Source organism: Branchiostoma belcheri, unplaced genomic scaffold (assembly GCF_001625305.1).
Source record: "Branchiostoma belcheri isolate BF01 breed outbred unplaced genomic scaffold, Haploidv18h27 scaffold35, whole genome shotgun sequence".
NCBI classification, from domain to species: Eukaryota; Metazoa; Chordata; class Leptocardii; order Amphioxiformes; family Branchiostomatidae; genus Branchiostoma; species Branchiostoma belcheri.
Genome location: NW_017803965.1, coordinates 511,177 through 532,693, shown reverse-complemented (window position 1 = coordinate 532,693; position 21,517 = coordinate 511,177). Strand labels below are relative to the sequence as shown.

General features: G+C 42.2%; 2 protein-coding genes across 2 annotated transcripts in view; one reads left to right on the top strand and one right to left on the bottom strand.

Moving 5' to 3' along the window:
• LOC109475891 (homeobox protein MOX-1-like) overlaps positions 1–14,176 on the bottom strand; it is a 15,580-nt gene extending 1,404 nt beyond the window's left edge. The window contains exons 1-2 of the mRNA XM_019776708.1: positions 13,433–14,176; positions 5,247–5,410 (exon numbers count right to left, since the gene is read on the bottom strand). Of these exons, the coding sequence (XP_019632267.1) occupies positions 5,247–5,410; positions 13,433–14,138 (870 nt within the window). The 5' untranslated portion in view covers positions 14,139–14,176. The remainder of the gene's footprint in view (positions 1–5,246; positions 5,411–13,432) is intronic.
• Positions 14,177–18,280: 4,104 nt separating this feature from the next.
• LOC109475890 (gastrula zinc finger protein XlCGF8.2DB-like) lies at positions 18,281–20,915 on the top strand. Its single transcript, XM_019776707.1, has 2 exons — positions 18,281–18,447; positions 19,258–20,915. The coding sequence occupies exon 2, from the start codon at positions 19,284–19,286 to the stop codon at positions 20,364–20,366; it is 1,083 nt and encodes a 360-aa protein (XP_019632266.1). The 5' UTR covers positions 18,281–18,447; positions 19,258–19,283; the 3' UTR covers positions 20,367–20,915.
• The last annotated feature ends 602 nt before the right edge of the window (positions 20,916–21,517 follow it).

Below are 21,517 nucleotides of genomic sequence, written 5' to 3'. Positions count from 1 at the left end.
CCGTGGCAAAAACTCCCTCGGCAGCAAATCGTCCCTCGCGGCCGCATATTACTCGCGTCGCTCAGAGAAAAAATAACGCCGACGCCCAACAAGACTGCGAAGGAGGCTATTAAAAGAACAAAAGAAGCCACTATCTCAACTCATGCATTTCGACCACTATCAGCAAAACAATGATTGGATATGAAACTTGAAAGGGAACACACACCCTTCAAAAAAATTAGCTGAATACAAAAAGACTAGGAAAATGCGACAGTCGACATAAATGCATTTGATATAATTCAGAGGTATAAATAATGTCCTTATTGTCATTGTCAGTGATGCCCCCACTATGTTGCAACGTTTAGATTTTGATGTGGGTTTCAATGGGATTTTAGTAGCATATGCAACTTTAATAGCGCGGAGCACAACTTGAGGTCTCTCCTAAGAATTGTTTTGCCCACTACCGACAAACATGACAAGTCTAAACCGGACTGGATGTATTTACAGACCAACATCAACCATACATGGCGAGGCTTCCCTCCTACATACCTCGAAAAATGCGCACGGGCGACACAGACTGTTTGCACAGTGTGATGGAACGAGTTATGTGATCATAAATCATAACCTGATACCAATTATCATGGATATATAGACCCCAACAGAAAGAGTCACTCAGTGCTGATGCAAAATTAAAAGAGAAGATACACGTATGGGGCGGTTTGATGTGAAAGAAAATTGGAGATGAAAATTGGAAGAGGAGACCCTCGCGTCCCAAATGAAGATAGACAGTGTCATTGTTGATGTGCCCTGTGTTATGAATGCCGCGCATGTCTGAGCAGCTCAGAGGGGGCCCGACGGATTCCCTCGCCCAAACCAAGCCATGACAGGAGAACCGACGACCTCTTTGTCACATAAAAGTGATGAAAATATTTATGGGGTCTGTGTAAGGCATGATTGACAGAGGCATATGGATATGGGTGATACAGGCTGAATTGGACCTGCTGTAGCTAGACATTGTGGCGAGAACGAAAGAAGCCACCTGTCTTAGAAAACTGTGTAAAGATAGAAGTCAAAGCCGAAAGTGTCAGCGATATCTTGTCATTCACCACCCTTAATGCACTGTATTCACCGCATAAAAGACCATATAATACACCCCAGTTATGATGTCGAGTTTGTTTTCTTATTGAGAGATTTCTGGAGTGCCAGGGTCAACCTCAATGTTAATCTGTCAGATCCTAAACAAGATAAGATAACGATGGAATAAAGAAACACTGAATACTGCCCAAATTTTAATGATGCTTCCACAAGTACATGGATTCTACGAACTATAGCGATGTATTTACCGACATGTGTAACAGTCATTCCTGTACACTGCAGTTAGACTCTATAATAACTCTATTTCCTAGCCCAACCATCAGCCTGTGAGCTCGGATCTTTGTTTAGTGTCTGTTACTATATTATGCATTTTTGTCAGTCACATGCACATGTGATATTCAGCACATATAGTACGCACAATGTTTTGTTACAAACCTACGTAATTTAGCGTATATTATACTATATAGGCATGTATATGTGTGTAATTCCCTGTCAATGTATGTTTGAGGAAGAAATGAATAAATATCTTACATCTTATGTGTTCTAGATAGAGTAGATAACGAAGAAGCCCTAGTTTCCTTTTCAGATGCATCTCTGTCTGTGTTTATATCTGTGTACAAAGACGGATATGGGTACAACAATAATCTGGGTATACCCCCATGTCCTTAAGTTCTGTTTATTTTGAGCGACAGTAGCGGCAAAAATATCTCCTGCTCACACAAAAAGGGAAAAATTAGGTCGGAGATTGTTGTCTTTATGGTCCGAATAAGACCAGAGACAATAATTGTAAAAGGTAAGACGGTGACGAATTTGTGACAGAGTATCAACACTATAGGCGTGGACGTGACGAATTGGTGTAACGTTAGAGTCCACAAACCGTGACAGTCTGTCCATCACAGCTTCTATGACCTTTCGGATTAGAAGGTCACACGAATCTTCGTGTCGTCCAGCCATCCAATCCCTTAATCTTGCTGACCTTTGAAGCCACAAGGTCAAGAACTAATCTGGGCAAATTAGAAGTCTTTCAATCTGGTTCCAATTGATTTGAGATACGGATAATTGAATTATTATAACCTTTGTTTTGCTAATAACTTCCACATCCATGGCAGTGTTAGTTAAATATAAATACATCTTTTCTGTACTTCAAAACGTTTGAATGATGATCTTTAAGTCAAAGTTGAACAAGAGATTTAAAGAGGTGTCATTTGCGCAGTTACATCTTGAAAGTTTTTTACACCTAAACTTCTGTCCTTGGCCCTGGTTGCGGCAAAATGTACTCTCTAGCGGACCAACTCCCTCGGCATGTTATCTCTCTATTTGGCTAATTTCTACTCTTTCTAGCCGCCTGCCGAAGCCTGATAGAGGCTAGGCTCCAACTACTGTTGGCATTTGCTTTTTTACAAGGAGCTCTACGCCTGCTAACGCTACAATTTACAAGCAATCTTGATCATAGCGCAACAAAAAAAAAACGCTTTCCATTCTTAATCTACGAACAGATTATTTACTTCAAAAGCGACAAAACATGTACAGTGGTAATACTGTGGCATACATGTACGAAGTTCAACATACTTGTGACCAAACAGAAAGCGGAAACACTCACATACTCTTACATTGCTAACTTAGTGAAGGCTATTCCTTGCTAGCCGCGTAACGCGTATGGAATTTAGTTAGGTTATAAAAAGGTAACGCTCAGAAGTTATAACCAGCTGGCATCTTTAATATGTGAACCCGAATACACAAATGCACGTGAAAGCATTCAAGCTATGTACGCCGGATATTTCAATTTATCATAATGTTAAAAATGTCTTTGTACCATTAACTTAAATTTGGAAAGTCTTGATAAACGTTCTACCAATTCCAGTTTAAAATCTTTAGTCCATGTACATGTATTTTTGAAAGTTAATCAAATATCAAGGAACATTGCGTTTTTGTCTGTCACACACAACAAGTTACAAACACAAAGAATGAAATTTTTAGTACTAGTAATAGCATGCCAAGATTCTTGCAGTACTAGTTTGTAAACTCCAAACTCACTTGGATCACAACATTGTGGGAGAAATTTAGCCACTGGTATGCGGCGGATAAAACCAGCAATGTTAACTCCGTAGCGTGTCTATGGGGCGGTCCCAAAACGCGAAAACAATGATATCAACATTGACTGGATGTCATGACTCCCCATTCCTGTTGTCATCTCAATTTTAGTAAGCATGTCTGTCCTGGTTGGAACGTCGCTACGAATTACAAGCATGTTCTTTTCCCTGTGAAGGCGTGGTCACATTTCCCAACCCGGGGCCCGGCCGGGCAGTCATATGAAACGAAAATTATGATACAAGACAGCAAAACACAAAAAAAGTTTTAGAAGATTTACCACGAGCACTATTTGTGTATACTCTTAATACAAATTGTTTATTTTTCGTTCACGCAAACAACCCGGCCGGGCCCCGGCTTGGAAATGTGACCGTGCCCTGAGAGCCTGTGTGTCTTTTCCCTTGAGGAAAAGCGAGCTATTATTGTACCTAGCATCTTATCTGTTGTTATGAAATTCATAATTATATATCAATAAGCGTTATTAAAAAATGTTCAGATGACAAATGTTCATTTGGAAAAATCAACCTAACAACAGCCTTATAGGTTTGGAAAACGATTTTGCGCTTGTAGCAATACTCGCGGTAGACTAAAAACATAGCCCTCTTCCGCTCTTACTGTTTTACTTGGAAAGAAGTGACGTACGAAGTAAAAAAACTAAAGAGTTCAGAATGTTTGATACGTTTAGCAGGCGAAAAGAAAGACCAGTACAAAAAGAAAGAAAACCGGACAAAAACGTCTAAAAACACGTCAAAACAAGTTGAAGCCTAAACCTTTGCTTAGTCACATTTCCCAACCCGGGGCCCGGCCGGGCAGTCGTATGGAACGAAAATAATGATATAAGACAGCAAAACACAAAAAAAGTTTTAGAAAATCAACCATGTGCACTATTTGTGTATACTCTTTTTAATACAAATTGTTTTTTTTTTCGTTCATGCAAACAACCCGGCCGGGCCCCGGCTTGGAAATGTGACCGTGCCCTGAGAGCCTTCTCCCTTGAGGAAAAGCGAGCTATTAATTGTACCTAGCATCTTATTTGTTGTTATGAAATTCATAATTATATATCAGTAAGTGTTACTGAGAAATTTTTCAGATAACAAATGTTCATATGGAAAAATCAACCTAACAACAGCCTTATAGGTTTGGAAAACGATTTTGCGCTTGTAGCAATACTCGCGGTAGACTGAAAACATAACCCTCTTCCGCTCTTACTGTTTTACTTGGAAAGAAGTGACTTACGAAGCAAAAAACTAAAGAGTTCAGAATGTTTGATACGTTTAGCAGGCGAAAAGAAATACCAGTACAAAAAGAAAGAAAACCGGACAAAAACGTCTAAAAACACGTCAAAACAAGTTGAAGCCTAAACCTTTGCTTAGGTCACACCAATTTAATTCGTTGGTTCTCGGATTTGTTCAGAAAAATATGAAGCGACCGGGCGAAATAAAATAAGAATAAAAACAAGTCTATGCATCCTACTTTAGCTCCAAATGCTACAATAGGAGCCATGAAGTCAACACAAAAGGCTGGGTTAAAATTTAAACGATGAATTTTGAACTTTTAATCAAACCACTGCATTGATAGATGGAGAAGCTGTAACAACTAGCTATAGGAATAAAGGGACTTTCCTCGACTGTTGGGGGCAAAATATGAACATTTTTAGTTGATACAGAACCAGAATCTTTTTTTTTTTTGCAAATTAGAAAAAAAATGAAGAGGCGAATCCGAGAACCAACAAATTGAATTGGTGTGGCCTTGGAGAGTTTAACGTAACGTGACATTTGTCTCACCATTCGTCTCACCGACGAAACAAAGAGAGGAAGTAGCCCCCCCCCCAGTCTTCCGACTAAATTAATTAATTGATTAATTGACTTCAGGAAGACATGCAGGAATGAATAAGTTGATTAAATGGTTAACGAACGAACGGGTGTCTTTCTAAGTTTTTGTTATGTTATGTATATTTTGTTTGATTTTGGATTCCAGGAAGAATAGTGTCAATGTAACGAGCACTGATGGAGATCCGAATAAAACAAACAAACAAACAAACAAACAAACAAACAAACAAACAAACAAACAAACGTTTGTCTCACCTGCCGCTCGGTCAGGTCCAGTTTGACGGCGATCTCGTACCTGCGGAGCCGCGTCAGGTAGTTGTGGTGGCGGAACTCGTTCTCCAGCTCCATGATCTGCTGTTTGGTGAAGGCTGTGCGCTCTTTCCTCGGCTTGGCGGACAGGTCCAGCTTAAAACTCGAGTCTGGTTGGGAGGGAGGGAAGAAAAACAGTTGTGGGGTCGTGTGGCGTAACGACAAAGTGCTAGACTCGGAACCAAAAGGTTCCACTCGGAACCAAAAGGTTCCCTTGTGCCCTTTACACGACTTTCCTCACTTCACCCAGGTGAAAATAAGTATTGAGTACTCTATTGTATTGTGCGGAAACATACGATCCTTACTAATTTGGGTTCATCTGTTGACTTGCCGCCGCGATCACCGGTTCCACCGTTTCCCAGCCTCGCCGTGCTATTTGGTCTATTAAAAATACAGGCTACTATTACTGTCGTGAAAGAAGCCCGCATAAGTGCAGTTTGGTGTTTAGCAGGGCAGGATAAGCCCTTAAAATTCTTTGAAACCAAGATATTGTAGGGAGAACATCGCTATAATAGCCCGCCATCTTAAATTTGCTGCCGAGTCACCAAATTAGTAATGCTTGGGTCACATTTGAAACGGCGCCCGTTCGGCATGTCCTCGGTGTAGACGCCGGCCGGCGTCATGACGCCGAGCGCGCGCGCCGACTGTCAGGGTCACAATTAAATGTTCCTTTACGGCTTCCTGTCGGGGCCTGCTTGTGCTCCGGCCGGCGGCTTCTAATTAATATTCATAAACTTTTGGTCCCCTTGGCGGCCGGTTTCTGTCAGGGACCCGTCCGGTGCCCGGTCAGTCTCCCGTCTTGACCCGTGCGGCTTGCGGTAGGGTTCCGACCGGCTCTTACAGTTCGGCCGGGTAGCTGTCAGGTCCCTGGCGGGGTCCAGGGAGGATCCTGGCGCGTCCCTGGCGGGATCCGGTAAGCCGGTATATATTGTAAGCCGGTATATATATATATAAGCGCTACACTGCCTGCCATCATTGCGACTTTAAATAGATGTTTCACGACCCCCTACAACGTGTAGGCCCATCCATCGAGAAAATTCCGGAGCAAGTGCTTTTTTGGTGAATGCCCTCTACTTCTTGACACATTTCAATGTATCCATAATGTTTTATAATAACAGCAAATTTAGATATCACAGTACAGTCTGTATGTAAAACTTCTGTTTAATTCTATCCAGAGCCAGACAGCCCTTGCCAGCAGGCCTAAAACTCGCCATTACCCTACGTTTCCTGGCGACCGGGAACAGCTACCGATCCTTGCAACACAATATCACTGTTCTGAAGTACATGTATGCCGGGCTATCGTCTCGGCTGTTTTCCACTGCCCATCGGCATTCTGACACACAAGTATACGGTGTAACACACACAAGTACACGGTGTAACACACGCGTGTTGAACTGTCCGACGTAGTCTGAACAAGGAGTTTACATATGTCCCATATAACCCCATTTTTCTTACCACCTTATGTACTTATCAGCACATGTGACGTCATAATCTTAGGCAGGTGCCTGTTCGGCCGCCAGACGGGCTCCGGGCAGTGAGGTTACGGCGTCGCTTCGGCGTATTTCGCCGAACGGGGCCCGAAGTGATTTTAACTCTGAGTTAAAATCGATTCGGCGACCGCGCGGGGCCAAAAATAGGACGGCAGCCGTCGGGAAGCCCGCCGGTCTCCGTCCAGGTCTCGTTCGGTAGTGCCAAAAAACACGCCGAACACGCGCCGAGCGGGCCCCTTTTTTAAATCGTGACCTAAGCATAAGGATCGGATGTATTCCGCGTAATGGATCGTATGTATTCCGTAAAATTCGTATGTTTCTAGTAAGGATTATATGTATTCCGTAAACTTCGTATGTTTACTAGTAAGGATCGTATGAATTCCGTAAAATTCTGATAAATTCTTTGGCACCCCTGATGAAGGTTAAATTGTCTGTCTACAGATTAACAACACTGCTGGCTTTTAAGTTTTGCTGCTGAGTCCTAAAGTTCAGGATGTGGGATGTTGAGGCTAGCCGTTTTGAAACTCCTTAGTTGTGGAATATTGACAGAAACCTACAAGCTGTAACAACATCGACATTACTGTTCGTTCAGTCCATCAGACCACATTTTATATCACCCAAGACTATGGACTTCTCGTCTTGGAAGAACATCAAGAAGCCAGTCATTTTGACCTCCCTAGTTGTGGGAATATTGACGAAAACCTCCAAGCTGTAACAACATCGATGGTAGATGTTAGGTCCTCTCCAACCACAAGTTATATCACCCAACGGTTAAAACCTAACACTGCCGACTTTTCCTTCTGGTTTGTGGCCAAAGCTTCCAGCTGCGTTGCCCGAACCCGAAGGTGTATCAGAATGCCGCCGCTACACGGCCAGGAGTGTTACCGCCCGTGCTTTGTGACCCCTGCGGGGTTTGAGTCATGCTTCTCGGCGTGACAAACGTGGCTTTCCTGGCAGATGAGCGGGTACCTTGAGCCTGGGAAAACACGGAGGCGCTCCCCTGAGGTGTGCCCTGACAAGGCGGTTGTCAGACATGCAGTCCCATGTTTCGACGGAGCCAGTAAATCTGCCAAGTACACGCTACCCGTTCTTCTTAGATGCGCTCCACAGAAGGAAATGTCTGAACGGTTTCTTCGGGTTGACATCCGAATAATTCTTTTGCTTTACTCACTCATTCATGCCCCATTCCCTAATCACAAGAAAAATTAGAATTTTACTGGACTGTAGCCGTTAAAAAAACTGCTAATACATCCTAACAGTTGCTATGAATATTCTGTTGGAACGTTCTGGAATCGAACTTTCCGTCGACACTTGGTCACATGTTTTACTGCCTACGACGTTTGTATCTGAACAAATCAAAGTCAAGGGAAAACATGTATAGGTGTCTGTTACAACAAGTTCAAATAGTTCAGGAATATTGGCATTCCTATATTGACTGTGCCATATGGCGTTTTAAAGGTCTCCACCCGTCTGGGTTTACCTCAGGTCCTTTTGGAAAAGGCCTGTAGTCTTGTGACCGGTTATACAAAATATGAATTATTGTCTTGAATTGTGACACTTTTCCCGACACCGGTATCATTTGTGGTGCCTCTACAAAACGAGAGCGATTTAAAACAAATACACTGTCCCGAAACACATGCCCTGTGCGTTTTTGAGAAGTGCATTACGGTTTAGGTGTATACACCAGCAGTTCCTATCCTGTCTCAAACCGATGACAAGTCCGTGGCACACCGCCAGTTCCCAAAGCCTCAGGGCGAAGTCTTGTCGCGTGAGGTAAGAACAAAATCGCTTGGTCATCTTTACACCCGTCATATCCAGTCTCTTATCTTATTTCTAAGTGTTAAGTATGATTCATACAATTGTTTGGACAAGCCCAGAAAGCAACAGAACTGAAGGCACGGCTATACTATCTGTATCTGTATCTGTATAGTCGGTATAATCGCTTTTCGGCGTACGTAATACACCAGCTTCGCAGGCAGCTAGCTATACTACACCGAACGACTTGTTACACTCAATATTTGCTGAAAGCTTTCTAGTAATGATGCCCCAACTGTGCTTGGAGTTTTTGAACACAATTCTTGGTTGATAACTACTACTACTAACTACTCTAACAATGACAAGCAGTTTTGATACCGCCAGCTTCGTCATTTAGGAATATGAGAAAATCCAAACTCGGAGTTATTTTACTATCTCTGTTACTATTTCTGAGAAATATCACGGATTTTTACATGAAGCCCTAGCTCTCTCTTTCTTCTCTTTGGCATTTCAGTCTACGATAGACTATCTTGGCGCCTCTGGTGGTTTCTCATGTGGCTTGAAAGCCCTAGCTATAGCCTGGAAAATTCGATTTTTCTAAAAATGGGCGTAACTATGACATAATCGCGGTGTCAAAAATGTGCTTAAATTATTGTCTACAATAAGACACTTTCTGACAAAAACCCAAAGTCCACATTTATATGTATATGAAATACAACATGTGCTTTGAGAAGACCCAAAAGTCCTCGGGCGCAAGCTCCAACCTACATTTTAACTACGTATAACCATAGAGAAATGGTAACATGAATACGATAGATTTAAGTAGAAACGTATCCTTCAGTTCAATGGTTCTCAGAACAATACACTTCCTATTTCTACCATCCTGGTGACTTCTGGTTATGGCACGTCAGCGATATGATCTGTGTTCCCCAAACCAGAAATACAACAAGGCACAACGGTCCAACTATTTGGTCAATGACGAGACTTGAAGAGAAGGGAATCAAGAGAGGAGAGGGAGGACGAGTGTACCTTCGTGAGAATAGCAGAAGACTTATGACACAGCTTAAGATGGGAGTCATAACAATGAACGGTCTGAAGACATTATTGGACATGCTTGAGGGAGGAGGACCTAGGTGGTTGCCGGACCTAGGTGGTGTCATTACTCCTTTGACGTTAGAAAGAAAGAAAGAAAGAAAGAAAGAAAGAAAGAAAGAAAGAAAGAAAGAAAGAAAGAAAGACACAGAAATAGAATCATCATTAGCTAGCAAAATCTTATCATTTTATTGATTACATAGCGTAAGTCGAAACTCTATACAACTATATGGTAAACTGCATTCTGAATTGATCTCTTCCCTTTCTGAGATGAACACAAGATAAAAGACGGTTTTCTTGTTAGTGTAGGTATTAGTCACACTTGTCGTGACACTGTGATTTTGCCCAGGGCCGATGTCTTGATAAGCAATATCGTGAATGTGTGGAGTCGGCATTACCTCAGACATTAGACACGAGGTATTTACTCATTGTTCCAAAGGTTCATCCTGATTGGTTGATGTCTAAATCAACTTCTCCAATTTAGTGTCTAAAACTGTCTATACTGGCTGTATCTACTCTCCAAGCAGGGGTTTTTCTTTTGGCTTATTTTTGACGCGATTTAGGCTTTTTTTATCAGGCTTTCATTTCACTGGTATATTGTTTTGCATCAACACCAAAAAAGATAACAGTGCAAAAAAGGAAGCCCGATAAAATTTAAAATAAAAAGATTTAAAAAAGCCTAAAAACACGCAAAAAATAAATCTCTGCTTTGAGAGTAGCTATATCGTCTGTGGCAAAGGAAGGCGTTTATTCAGGTTTTTTTTTTTAAATAATTTCTGTGTCCGTGTCACGGCACTTTATTAGCTTATAGAATAAGTTACAGCAAGCCTCGTAAAGTGCATTCATAGTCAAATAGAGCAACAATGCTTCCCATATATTTTCCAAACTTATATTTACAGATAGTATATTTCGCTAGAAGAATTAATCGGTTGAAGTAACAAAATTTTTTTCATTTTTTTTTTCATGTTGTTGAGCTCATATCCTATTCAGGGGTTGTTTTGTGTCAATTTGGGTAAAAATGTTTCTCAATTCGTTCAAGTCATTGGTGTTCATCTGTTTCTTTTAACTTTCTTGGACAAGTCAAGATTTCTATCTGCTCTGCCAGTGGGAATATTTCATTCACTGACATTTATTTCCGCATTCCCCAACATCTTTTGGCAAAGAGATCTATTCGATGACGAGCAAACAGTACTTGAAGTTCAAAAGCGGAAGAAGTAATGTACCGTTCCACGAACGTCAGCTTGAATTATTGAATGATTCAAAGAAATAATGAATGAATGACCTTTATTGTACGTTTGTGCTCTTACAAGCTTAAGCTACGTACAGGTCATGAATTAACAGCAATAACACTTAAACTTACGAGCTAAGTAGTTCTAGGTATAATTACAATATTTTCCTGTCTCAAGTTCATTTAAATCAACTCACTATATTAGAGCACATGAAATCCCCTTGATGGGCGGGGCAGTTCTATATCCACGTATTCAGCCCCAAACCGTGCTCTATCTCATTATTATTACTTCGGGGAGCTAGGGAAATTTCTGCAGCATGTTTGATGTACACAGGACGACTTGACATGATGAAAGTAGAGACACCGCCCCCCTCCCCCACAAGAGACCCGCCCTCCCTCACAAGGTGTCCCACACACAGATACCCATTCATTTGCCTTGACAAATATACACCGAACCTGTGGGTCGCCGTCCCGCGTTTCCGGTTAGAACCGTTCCCGCGGTCTGTTACAGAAACTAGGCCGCGGCAAGACAAATATACAAGAGTCTTCTTCATTGGTCATGAGAGATCACTAAGACCCAATAACGACAGGAACAAAGCCACGCCGCTCAAGTTGATGTTTCTTTTAGAATGAAGTGTAGATGGGGCGTTAGCGCAGCTGTGCGTTACGACACCGTCTTTAGAAACTGTATTTTAATTATCATGTTCATCATATCACGTTGAAGAAGTACAAAGCGACGTACGTACGTACGAACAAAACGTCATGTGACCGAATGATCAATCTTTGAGAATCGTTTGGCAAAAAAGTTACTGAACAGATAGAACAAAAATATGGGATACGAAACATACATAGTACCAAGGAGCCTTGCCAGTACAAAGATATCTAAGCCAACTTGACATCGCGTCGTTTCCGATATTTCTTCTTCAAAAAACATTTCTAATATCCCTCTTTAGCAACATTCATTTTCCGTCTCTTCTTTCTTCAAGCCCGCCGATGTTTCCCTCCATTTCCTATCGCCAAGAATTCGGCAGTGCTCCTCCCCGTGTATCTCTAAACGTCACTCGGGGTCTTGTTGTAGAAATGTTGTTTGGACACAGTGGAGAAAATAAAAGCCCGCCGCTAGTGTGGAGGGACCCGCCGGTGTCAGTAGAGCGTGGTAATGCGCAGATGTGGGTATATCCGCTGTGACTGTGTTTGGGGGAAGATCGCCCACGTATTTTGTAATTAAACCGAAATGAGGGGTAAGGCAGGGGTCAGAGTTGTTCAAATGAAGCGCTGAAGTGGTCCCGGAGAGAACACTGCGGACTTCTCACATGGTTTACCAAACTTCAATCAGCCACACAACAGATCTCCGCAAAATCGCGTCTTCAAAGCAATCTTGATTGTTGCAATATACTGATAATCAAATTCATATAGACATATATATATATCTTGATATTTGCTTGAACAGTTTCGCGAAAAGTTACGACGGATAAAAAATTGTATCTGATCTGAACATGACGAAACACAAGTGCATAGTTCATGACATTCGGTTCAAATGTTCCATTCTCTTTTCAAAAGCTTTTGTCTTGTCTTATAATTTAGATTATATATATGATAGCTGAAAAGATGCATCGGGCGATGTGTGGCAACTTGTGTTGAACGAGGCTAGATCAAAATTGCCGGGAAAACTGCCACAATAATCGTTTCACTTAGTTTGTGCCGTTAAGGGCCACATACAACCCAAAAATGTCATGAAAGTAGAGTGAAAGCAGTAGATCTAACTCAAGTATTGTCTGTTTTTCACTGGCTAGGCTACTTCGTTTTTGTTGAGAGAGCTAAATATTTTGTTGATATAAAATAATGTCAAGGAATATAGATGGACCGAAAGTTCAGAAAACTGAGGAGTTACCCGGTATCCACGGGTTTGTTTAGTCTTGCATTAGGGAGGTGTCAACCCGTGAAACGCGGTCACAACTGGCGGAACTTGGGGGCAGACCCCGGCACCGTTTTACAGTCACGACTTCAGCTGTACGGACTGACACTTTTGTGGTCAGACACACCCGTGCCAAGCGGTCTCAAGTACACGCTAAACGGGCGGGGCGCGATTCACACACGACCGTGGGATGAACTACGTACGACAAGGAAGTTTATATATTGTTGCTGAGTGATGGCAAGACATGTGATTTCGTTTCAACTTTCAGTTTTCACGGTTTCTCTTCCTTTTGCGTGTCATAATCCGAATGACAAGGCTTTATCATAATTTGTTGACAGTGACTGATATTTTTTGACGGGCCAGTGTAGTTTACCCGATGTCACTGGCCGAATTCGAAATCAACATCAGACAAGCATAAATAACTTGTAAAAATCATTTTCAAAACGTAATCGCGGTGCAGGATATAGTTGTATATAGTGTACATTGTACAACAAATTCTGAAAGTTATGACAGTGCAGTTCTAGTTCGTATTTAACAAATTTGCTGTACTGACAGAAACTGAGAGTGTAAAATGTACTGCAGGCACTGACCATGACTGGAACTTAGGGGTCTATCTTCACAATCTGGAAGACAAAAAATATTTTTTTCTCACCTGAGTTTTCTCTGTTATTTGTAGGAGACACGCTAGAGCAAGACAGCCTGTCGTCGTCGTTCACAACGTTCGAGTTCAGAACACAAGACGTGGGCACTGCCATGTTGGTTCGCTCCTCCAGGGTCTTGTTGCAGGACAAGTCCTGTTCTTGGCCGAAATACAGGTTTTCGGGCATGCCCGAGGTGTGGACGGAGACCTGGTCGGGGCGTTGGGCCCAGTTCACCGCTTGGGAAGAGTACATAGATACGTGGCTGGCCTCGGCGAGAGCGTGGAGCCCGCTGGCGGTGGTGGGTACCGGAGGGTACCGCGACGCCTGCGGGCCTGAGTGAGACGTGTGCCCGTAGGGGTAGTGGTGCAGTGACGGTGGAGGTGCCGAGCTCATGTACATGGCTGCCTCCATACAGGTAAAGACGCAGGTAACAATGACGTACTGCGGTGAAAAACGCGGTGTCTCTAAATCTGAAGTGTACAAGATAACACCGTCAGCATGGACTGTAGACCACAGCTCCGGAACACTCCACACTGCACGGTTGCATATAGAGAACTGGCATCTGCGTACGCTACCCCACACGCATATATGGGCATGAGTCGTACCGCGCAAGCCGAGGTAACATGACCCGCCCAGCCCCACAGGACATCCCGCCGGTCTGCCCGCCAGCTGAGGGCACGTACAACACAGAAACGTCCTGGGGGGACATCGCAACATGCGCCCGAGGACACAAATCAAACACACCGGTGCAACAAACCAAAACACTATCAACAACAACGCACTTCAGCCATTCACGCAACTTGGCATCTTTCATTCCTGACTTTTGTTCTTACATTCTGTAAAGAATACATTATGAAAAGTTGTAACTGCAAGCATCCTTCTTGTTGTTTATATTGCCTGCCCCCTTCAGGGCAAGGTGGTCATTAATTTTCCGGCCAACTTTCTACCACTCCCGTTCCCAGGATAACGGCCATCTGTATGGCAACAGACCAGGAAACGATTCAGCTGGCTTGAAAGGACTTTCATATGGTGTTATGATTGGGAACTCACCATTTTGTGCTTCTTCAAACAGGTGTTTTTTTTTCTATGATAACAAGAACGTCCGCACTACAACTCTTGTAAAACGGGCTTTGATGCTGTGTTGTAGTTTGGAAAGTGAAGTTATGCTATTTCAGATCGCTCTCGGCAAGCGCGGCAAAACATCTGTGGGACCCACAACAAAAGACGGTTCGTTTATATATGGTCATATATGATTCACTTTTCAACTTGATATTTCTGACTAGATATAGACTCAGCTAGAGAGCCATGCTATGTACTGTATAAAGATCCTATGGGTCTGTGTGTGTCACAATCTTGCTAGCAGTCTTATGCAACTAAAAGTATGATATAAAAGACAACAAAGCACAAAAAAAGTTAAAAAAAATGATGGGAACTATTTGCGTATATTAGTGATATAAATTGTTGAAATTGGGAAATGTGGCCTCAGCATTAGTGCAGGAACACAGAATGCTAACAGTTGTTGGCTTCAACGATCATAAGAAGAAATTATCGACTGAAGTCTTCTATCACCCCCCCCCCCATCTCTCTTATTACTTAACACCCACATATAACCACAAGGCCGGGTGAAAAATCAGCCACGTGCCGCCCGATGCCCTATCTGATAAGCCCCGCCCTGTGATAAAACGATATCACTACGCGATAACACACCTGTGACTTCACCATACGATAGGCGTCGGCCTTGCGGTATGACACTAGCCTCTACCAGGCTTTGGGATGCGGCTGAAAAGAGTAAAATTGGCCAAATAGAGAGATAACATGCCGGGGCAGAACAGTTTTCCGCACCCGGCAATTTCTACTCTTTTCAGTCGCCTTCCGAAGCCTGGCAGTGGCTAGTATGGCACAGACTTGGTAGTCTCCACCAGACTCCTTTGCAGGCTGAATAGATGATGGTAAAAATCGCCCTAAAAAGAATGTACCTGGCCAGGGGAGTTAGCCAGCCAACAAACTGGACCCTCTCTTACTGGCCAACTCCCCTGGCCAGCTACATTCTTTTTAGGCTGATTTCTACTATTTATTCAGCCTGCAAAGGAGTCTGGTGGAGACTACAGTCATGGAACGCTGCCACTATTATAAAGCGTTGACATCAAATGGGCAATATCAAACTACTATGCAGCGCCTAAGGGTCTTCCCGAGGTCATATATTAGCGGTCATTGCTAAAGGCGTCTTAGACCTTGATACAAAACAGCAGTTGAATGAGAAGATAAGGCGAAACGTAATGCGATGGAATACTGGAGGGGATTGCAATGCTCTGAAGTAAATGAAAAACTGTAGTTATAGATCTGCAGTACTGATATACGTCCAGGGTAGGCTCAATGAGGGTGTAATGTTTCGAATTGGTTTATAAGTAAGGCCATGTTGATTTGATTATATGGATGACATCCACGCGCGCATGAATTTTCGGCCGTTTCCAAAAAAAAAAAGTTTTCAACCATACTGTAAATCATACAAAACAGTTGCAAAATGAGCAAAAATATACCATAAGTTACAAAAAAAATTAATAAAAACTATACCAATGTCGTAGAATGCCAAAATCAAACGAAAAAAGACGAAATTGTAAAGAAATGAACTTGAAGACTAGATTCTTCGCCAAACCATATTCTGTGCCATTTGCTCAACCCTCATGACCACGTAGATTTCATAATGAAAAGAACTTTTTTTTTTGCAAAACTTTTTTTTTATTCGCACGCACGCATCAGTTTTGGGGCTTCCGGAGGATGTCATCCATATAATCAAATCAACATGGCCTAATGTATACTCTGTTGAAACGTTGCCAGTGACAAACTTATAAGGTGTGACAGAACGCAAAGAATTTTTGTCACCTCTCACGTTCATCGAAGCTCGTAGTCATGATGGTAGTTTTCACGAAATGTTGGTGTTTTTGTCGCTGTTGCTAAGTTAGTCAGTGTAAGCTGTCCTTTCGCGCTATCGATACTTTGCACTTTTTTTAAATTTCCTTTTCTTTTTTAAATATGAAAATATGGTAACTACTTGGATATTGTATATGCACAAATTTATGGCATTATTCTACAATCTGCAGCACTTTGGATTTTGGCTTTTGCATCTCTTTGGTGAGATTGCATTTTAAGGTTCAATGTATTGTTTACGTACATTTTGTCGGTACTTTGTTGTTCGACATAAAAGTCGTAATTCTAGTGGTTTAAAGTTCCAAAAGTTCAATGTGTGACACATGGCGACTCTCCAGTCGTGAGAACCCGTGCCGACTAATTCTAACAGCCCGCCAGGTCAGAGTTGACTTTTGTCAGCAGCATGGGGCAGTGGCGCTCCTCGCGGGGGGTCGGGCCCGTCGAGCTCCCACCGTCACGTCACACAGATGTCTTCGGGACACATCAACACGTGCGCCGAGACCCTTCCGCACCGTCTGCGGTGAATCAACGGGATCGGGTTTCCGTGATCGTTCTTTAACTCGCCAATTACACGCCTGTGTGCTTTCAATTCTTCTGCAACATCTTGGGGCAATTTCCACCGTCGTAGACCTCTTGTCATGTTTAATGTTTTGCCTTGGGACAGGGAGTTAGGCGGTAACAGTAGAAGTTACGGGGGAAGTTGCCAAGGCGTCGGCGGTGATTTGATTGCTAAAGAGGCCGATGTTTACGGAGCAAAGAAATAACAACATGTAACAAGGCCCAGCGCACTTCAAAACGGTTGCCAAGAATGTTAATCGAGTTAACACTGATGTCGTTTTCGATTACAGAACACTTGCAGAAGCCGTCCAAGTTTGCGTTCGTGAGATCACTAACAATGAATGACGTCTTGGCGGGAAAAGATGGATAGTTTCCCCGCAGTGAGAAAAAAAAAATTCATATTGTTCAATTGTTGTACAGTCAGCGGCGAATACTAGTAACGTTTTACGTCTGGTTCAGAATTAATCAGTTGTCTAATCATCCACATAAAGCTATAGTAAGATGCGTCATGTACAGGTGTTTTAGGCCGTTCCGTTTTTTTAACGAATTCCGAACAATTCTATCAAAATCCCTATAGCAGTAACATGACTTTTCTAGGTCCAGAAGAATTTAGGTCGAATTTACGTTTGATCAGTTCAAGGAGAGCCATCCAGTCAAGGACAACTACAGATCATTAGACCATCCACACAAACCGTATCATACCATTCGGACGTCTTCATGCGTCTTGTACCCGACCGTAGACTCTACTCTACTTTTAAATGTTAAAAAAATTGTCAGCATTTTGCTAGTTGCAAGATTCTTTGCGACGCCACCTGCACTATCAACTGGAAAGCAAAATACACATCTCTTGAATAGAGACCTTATCAAAAGATTTACGTGTGTCAACAACATCTAAACATTTGGTAGATATTCTGTCTGCCAAAACTGAAACTGGTACAGTACGCGAAATTTCTCCCACATACAACAACGCACGTAGCGAACACTAGTGGTATTGCACTTGGTCATCCGCATTTTCGAAGACATGGATTTTTGAACCAGGCCTCAATACCAATCGTCTTCATACTCTCGTCAAGTTGCCTACATGTGCACAAGTCCTAGCCTGCATAGCTATACTCGACAATCTCGTGTAGTTTAACATTATAGGGTAATCAGGTACTTTGTCTGGCCCCCAATGATCACTGGTTTACAGTATTCTGGCCCAAAAGTTGACTACTTCGTGTTGATGAATTTTCGTGGAGAGTGAGTCACGTAGTTTATTTTGGAATTGTATGCTGGACGGATACACTGTGTCTCGTGTTGTATTTTCTATGCATAAGCATCTGATCTACACTGTGCTCTTGACCCCTTGATACATAATTGGTGACCTTTCACCTTACAGTATTTACTTCCGGTCTCAAAACTTCATCTCCTCGAGTGGGCTAGGCTAGGGAGAAGTCTGAAGTTTCCGCCTCAGAAATAGCGGCTTTTCAAGTTTTTCGTCAGACACAGGTTGCAGGGCGCACAAAGACCAGAGATTGGTGCACCGGTAGCTGCAGTATCAAAGGTATTTCCCGTAAAATGGTGTAACGTGATACGTGACCATACTGAATATAGTTTTTGAAGGGGGAGGGGGGCGTGGCATGCATGGCACTGACCAAGCACTGACCAAGTCTTCACAAAGGAGAGCATTTAAACGATATCTTATCGATATATGGAGTATATTATTAGTTAATATATCATAGCTGCATACTATTTACTTAATCATATGTCATATATATTTTTTTCGTTACCCGGAACCATTCATGGGTACCCCTGCGATATAAAGGGGACACACTCGTTTATTTTGGGTCTCAATTAAATTTTAATTAAATTTGAGAGAAAAGAGGATTTGCAAACGGAAAATGATGCGAAAAATTGGTCATTTTCACGTGGAATAAAACCTATTTACACACCTAGTTGACTGATATCTTAAGACAGAGCTGCAGAGTATAAACGTTAGTCAAAAAAATTTCTCAAAAATCCTAACAGTAGTAACACTGAGATTTTCATCTTGCGCAAGGCAAGGTCAATCTGGATCAAATGGACCCACCACCCACAACACAAAAGAACACCCGGAAGTAAGCCTCGGGTCCAAAATCACCCCAAACACACCACTTCTTACACTTTTCAACCAATTGTGACAAATGAGAATTTTATGAACTCAAATCTGAATTCTCAAAACCCTTTCGTTTTGGGACCTTTTTACTGCGCACTACCATGGATCCCTGTTGCCAAATAATTGCTGTGCGGACTGTTGAATCTAAAGAAACTTAAAAAAATACATTATAATATGTTAGAAATCTGTAGATTGCTTATTGTCTATCACTTCCAATAGGCACAGATTTAATACTCTGAAGAGAAATGGAGAAGGGGACAGAAAACGAGTTTAAGGAAAACACCATGTCTGAAGACATTCAACAAGAACCAGATGAAGATACACAGAAGGATCAAGAACCTGACAACGGTATTAAAGAAGATTTGACCTGCAAGGCGTGCTCAAAATCCTTCTCTGTCCAAAAATCCCTGGAGAGACACATGCGAGCTCACTCCAACCGCAGTTTCAAGTGTGACAGATGTGAAAAATCCTTTGTGTACAAGAGTGGACTAGAAAAACACATGGACGGACATGCTGACATCATCACCTACGAGTGCAAAACTTGCAGAGAAACATTTGAGGATGAGAAAAGTTTGAAGGAGCATAGTAGGTCTCATAGGGAAGAGGAAACTTTCACCTGTGATACGTGTGGTAGAGTCTGTCAGAATAAACATGCACTTGCAAGGCACATTGTCATACATGCTGATGAAAGACCATTTCCGTGTTCATTCTGTGACAAGAGGTTCAACCAGGAGTCTTCCTTGAAAGTTCACGTGAGGCAACACACTGGCGAGAGACCGTACAAGTGCGAACACTGCCAGAAAGGGTTCTACGTGTTGGCCAGTTTGAAAACCCACATCACTACCCACAGTGACAAAAAGGACCACACCTGCGAAATCTGCAAAAAACAGTTCCGTACCAAGGCTCACTTGAAAGGGCACAGTAAAACTCACGTTGAGGGAAAACCCTACCAGTGTGAGATATGCCATGCAAACTTTCCTTTGCCAAAGTATCTACAGAGTCATATGAAGTACATGCATGGCCCTCAAAACCCTCACACATGTGAAGATTGTGGTAAGAAGTTTAGGTCTCCAGGAAATCTGAAAGCACACAAACTGGTGCACACAGAACGCGAAAAGATTTACACTTGCCAGGTTTGCAGCAAGTCGTTTCTTAACCAGTCGTACCTCAAGCAACATGCGAAGGTGCATGATGATAATCGGGAGTACAAGTTTGGGTGTCGAACATGCCAGAAACTGTTCCATGACAGATACTGCTACCAGTCTCATCTGAAGAGTAAGAAGCACCTGAAACGTGTGGCGGCCTCAGAAGAAAACAAAACCAGCTGAAATTTGAATGAAAGTTCATAATATGTTGTTAGAATCCATGGTTACAAAGTTTCAGCCTTAGTTCCAATACGTAAAGAAAGACTCACCATGAATTAAAATCTAGGGTAGAATTATTGGCAAAATGATACACTTATCCCATTTCCTCATATTGATAAACCAATGTATATACAGTGACTAGATTAGAAGTTTGGTATGGATAGTGTGTATTCTGTTTCTTATTATTTATCTGTACAAGTTTTATTTAGCCTACTTTTTTGCTGTACATGTACAAGTTTTAAGAAGTTTTAAGAATGTACTTGTATTGCAAGTTGCAATTTGCAAGCTTAGGAGGGCAATTTAGTCATGCTACTCGATGACAAATACTCTATAAACGCTTGGTAACAAACATTGTGCACATATTGAACGACTTGTATTGATATTGTACATCAAACATGCAGACCAGATATCAGACAGCTTTTCAATTGCTTTTTAACATCTATTTTTTCACAGATATTTTACAGGAATTTATGCTAGCAATGTAGCAATGTGACAGAAATAAAATTGCCCACCAATGACTGTTGAATGTTTGTGTGATGTGTGATGTTTTTTTGTATAGGACAGATGTATACATTTTAGTGCAAAGGGAATATAATATTAGGACCCCTAGCGATTGATTTAATTTTTGACGCTGCTAGATGCGGGTTTTCCTTATAATGTAATACTGGAGAATTTTAACGATTCTTCAGGGGTGTAAATGTATTCTGAATGTTGTACAAATCTTTTTTACAGACTTCTGCAATTGTAAATCAGGTCCAATTCTTCGCCGTGACAATTTGTCATGTGTTTCATACTTTTGGGGGCTTTTGGGGGGTTGGTAGGATGTCAGCCACCCCCATGCTCACCCTCAACCCCCGTTCCTGCCCCCCATAGAGCTCTCAGCTGTGGCTGGAGTGACGTGGCAGTGCGCCCGCGGACGATGTCCTTGGTGCTGAAATGGCGGTCCGCTATATCTGTCACGCGAAACTTGGTGAACATTGCGTGCGCAGGATCATACCCAAGGGAGGATTGGCTCAATCGGGTGCATATTCTCTTGTAATTGGTGTTTACTTCAAGGGATGACAAACACCAGCATAGTGTTAAAGGACAAATACAGTAATTTCAGTTTTGGTGTC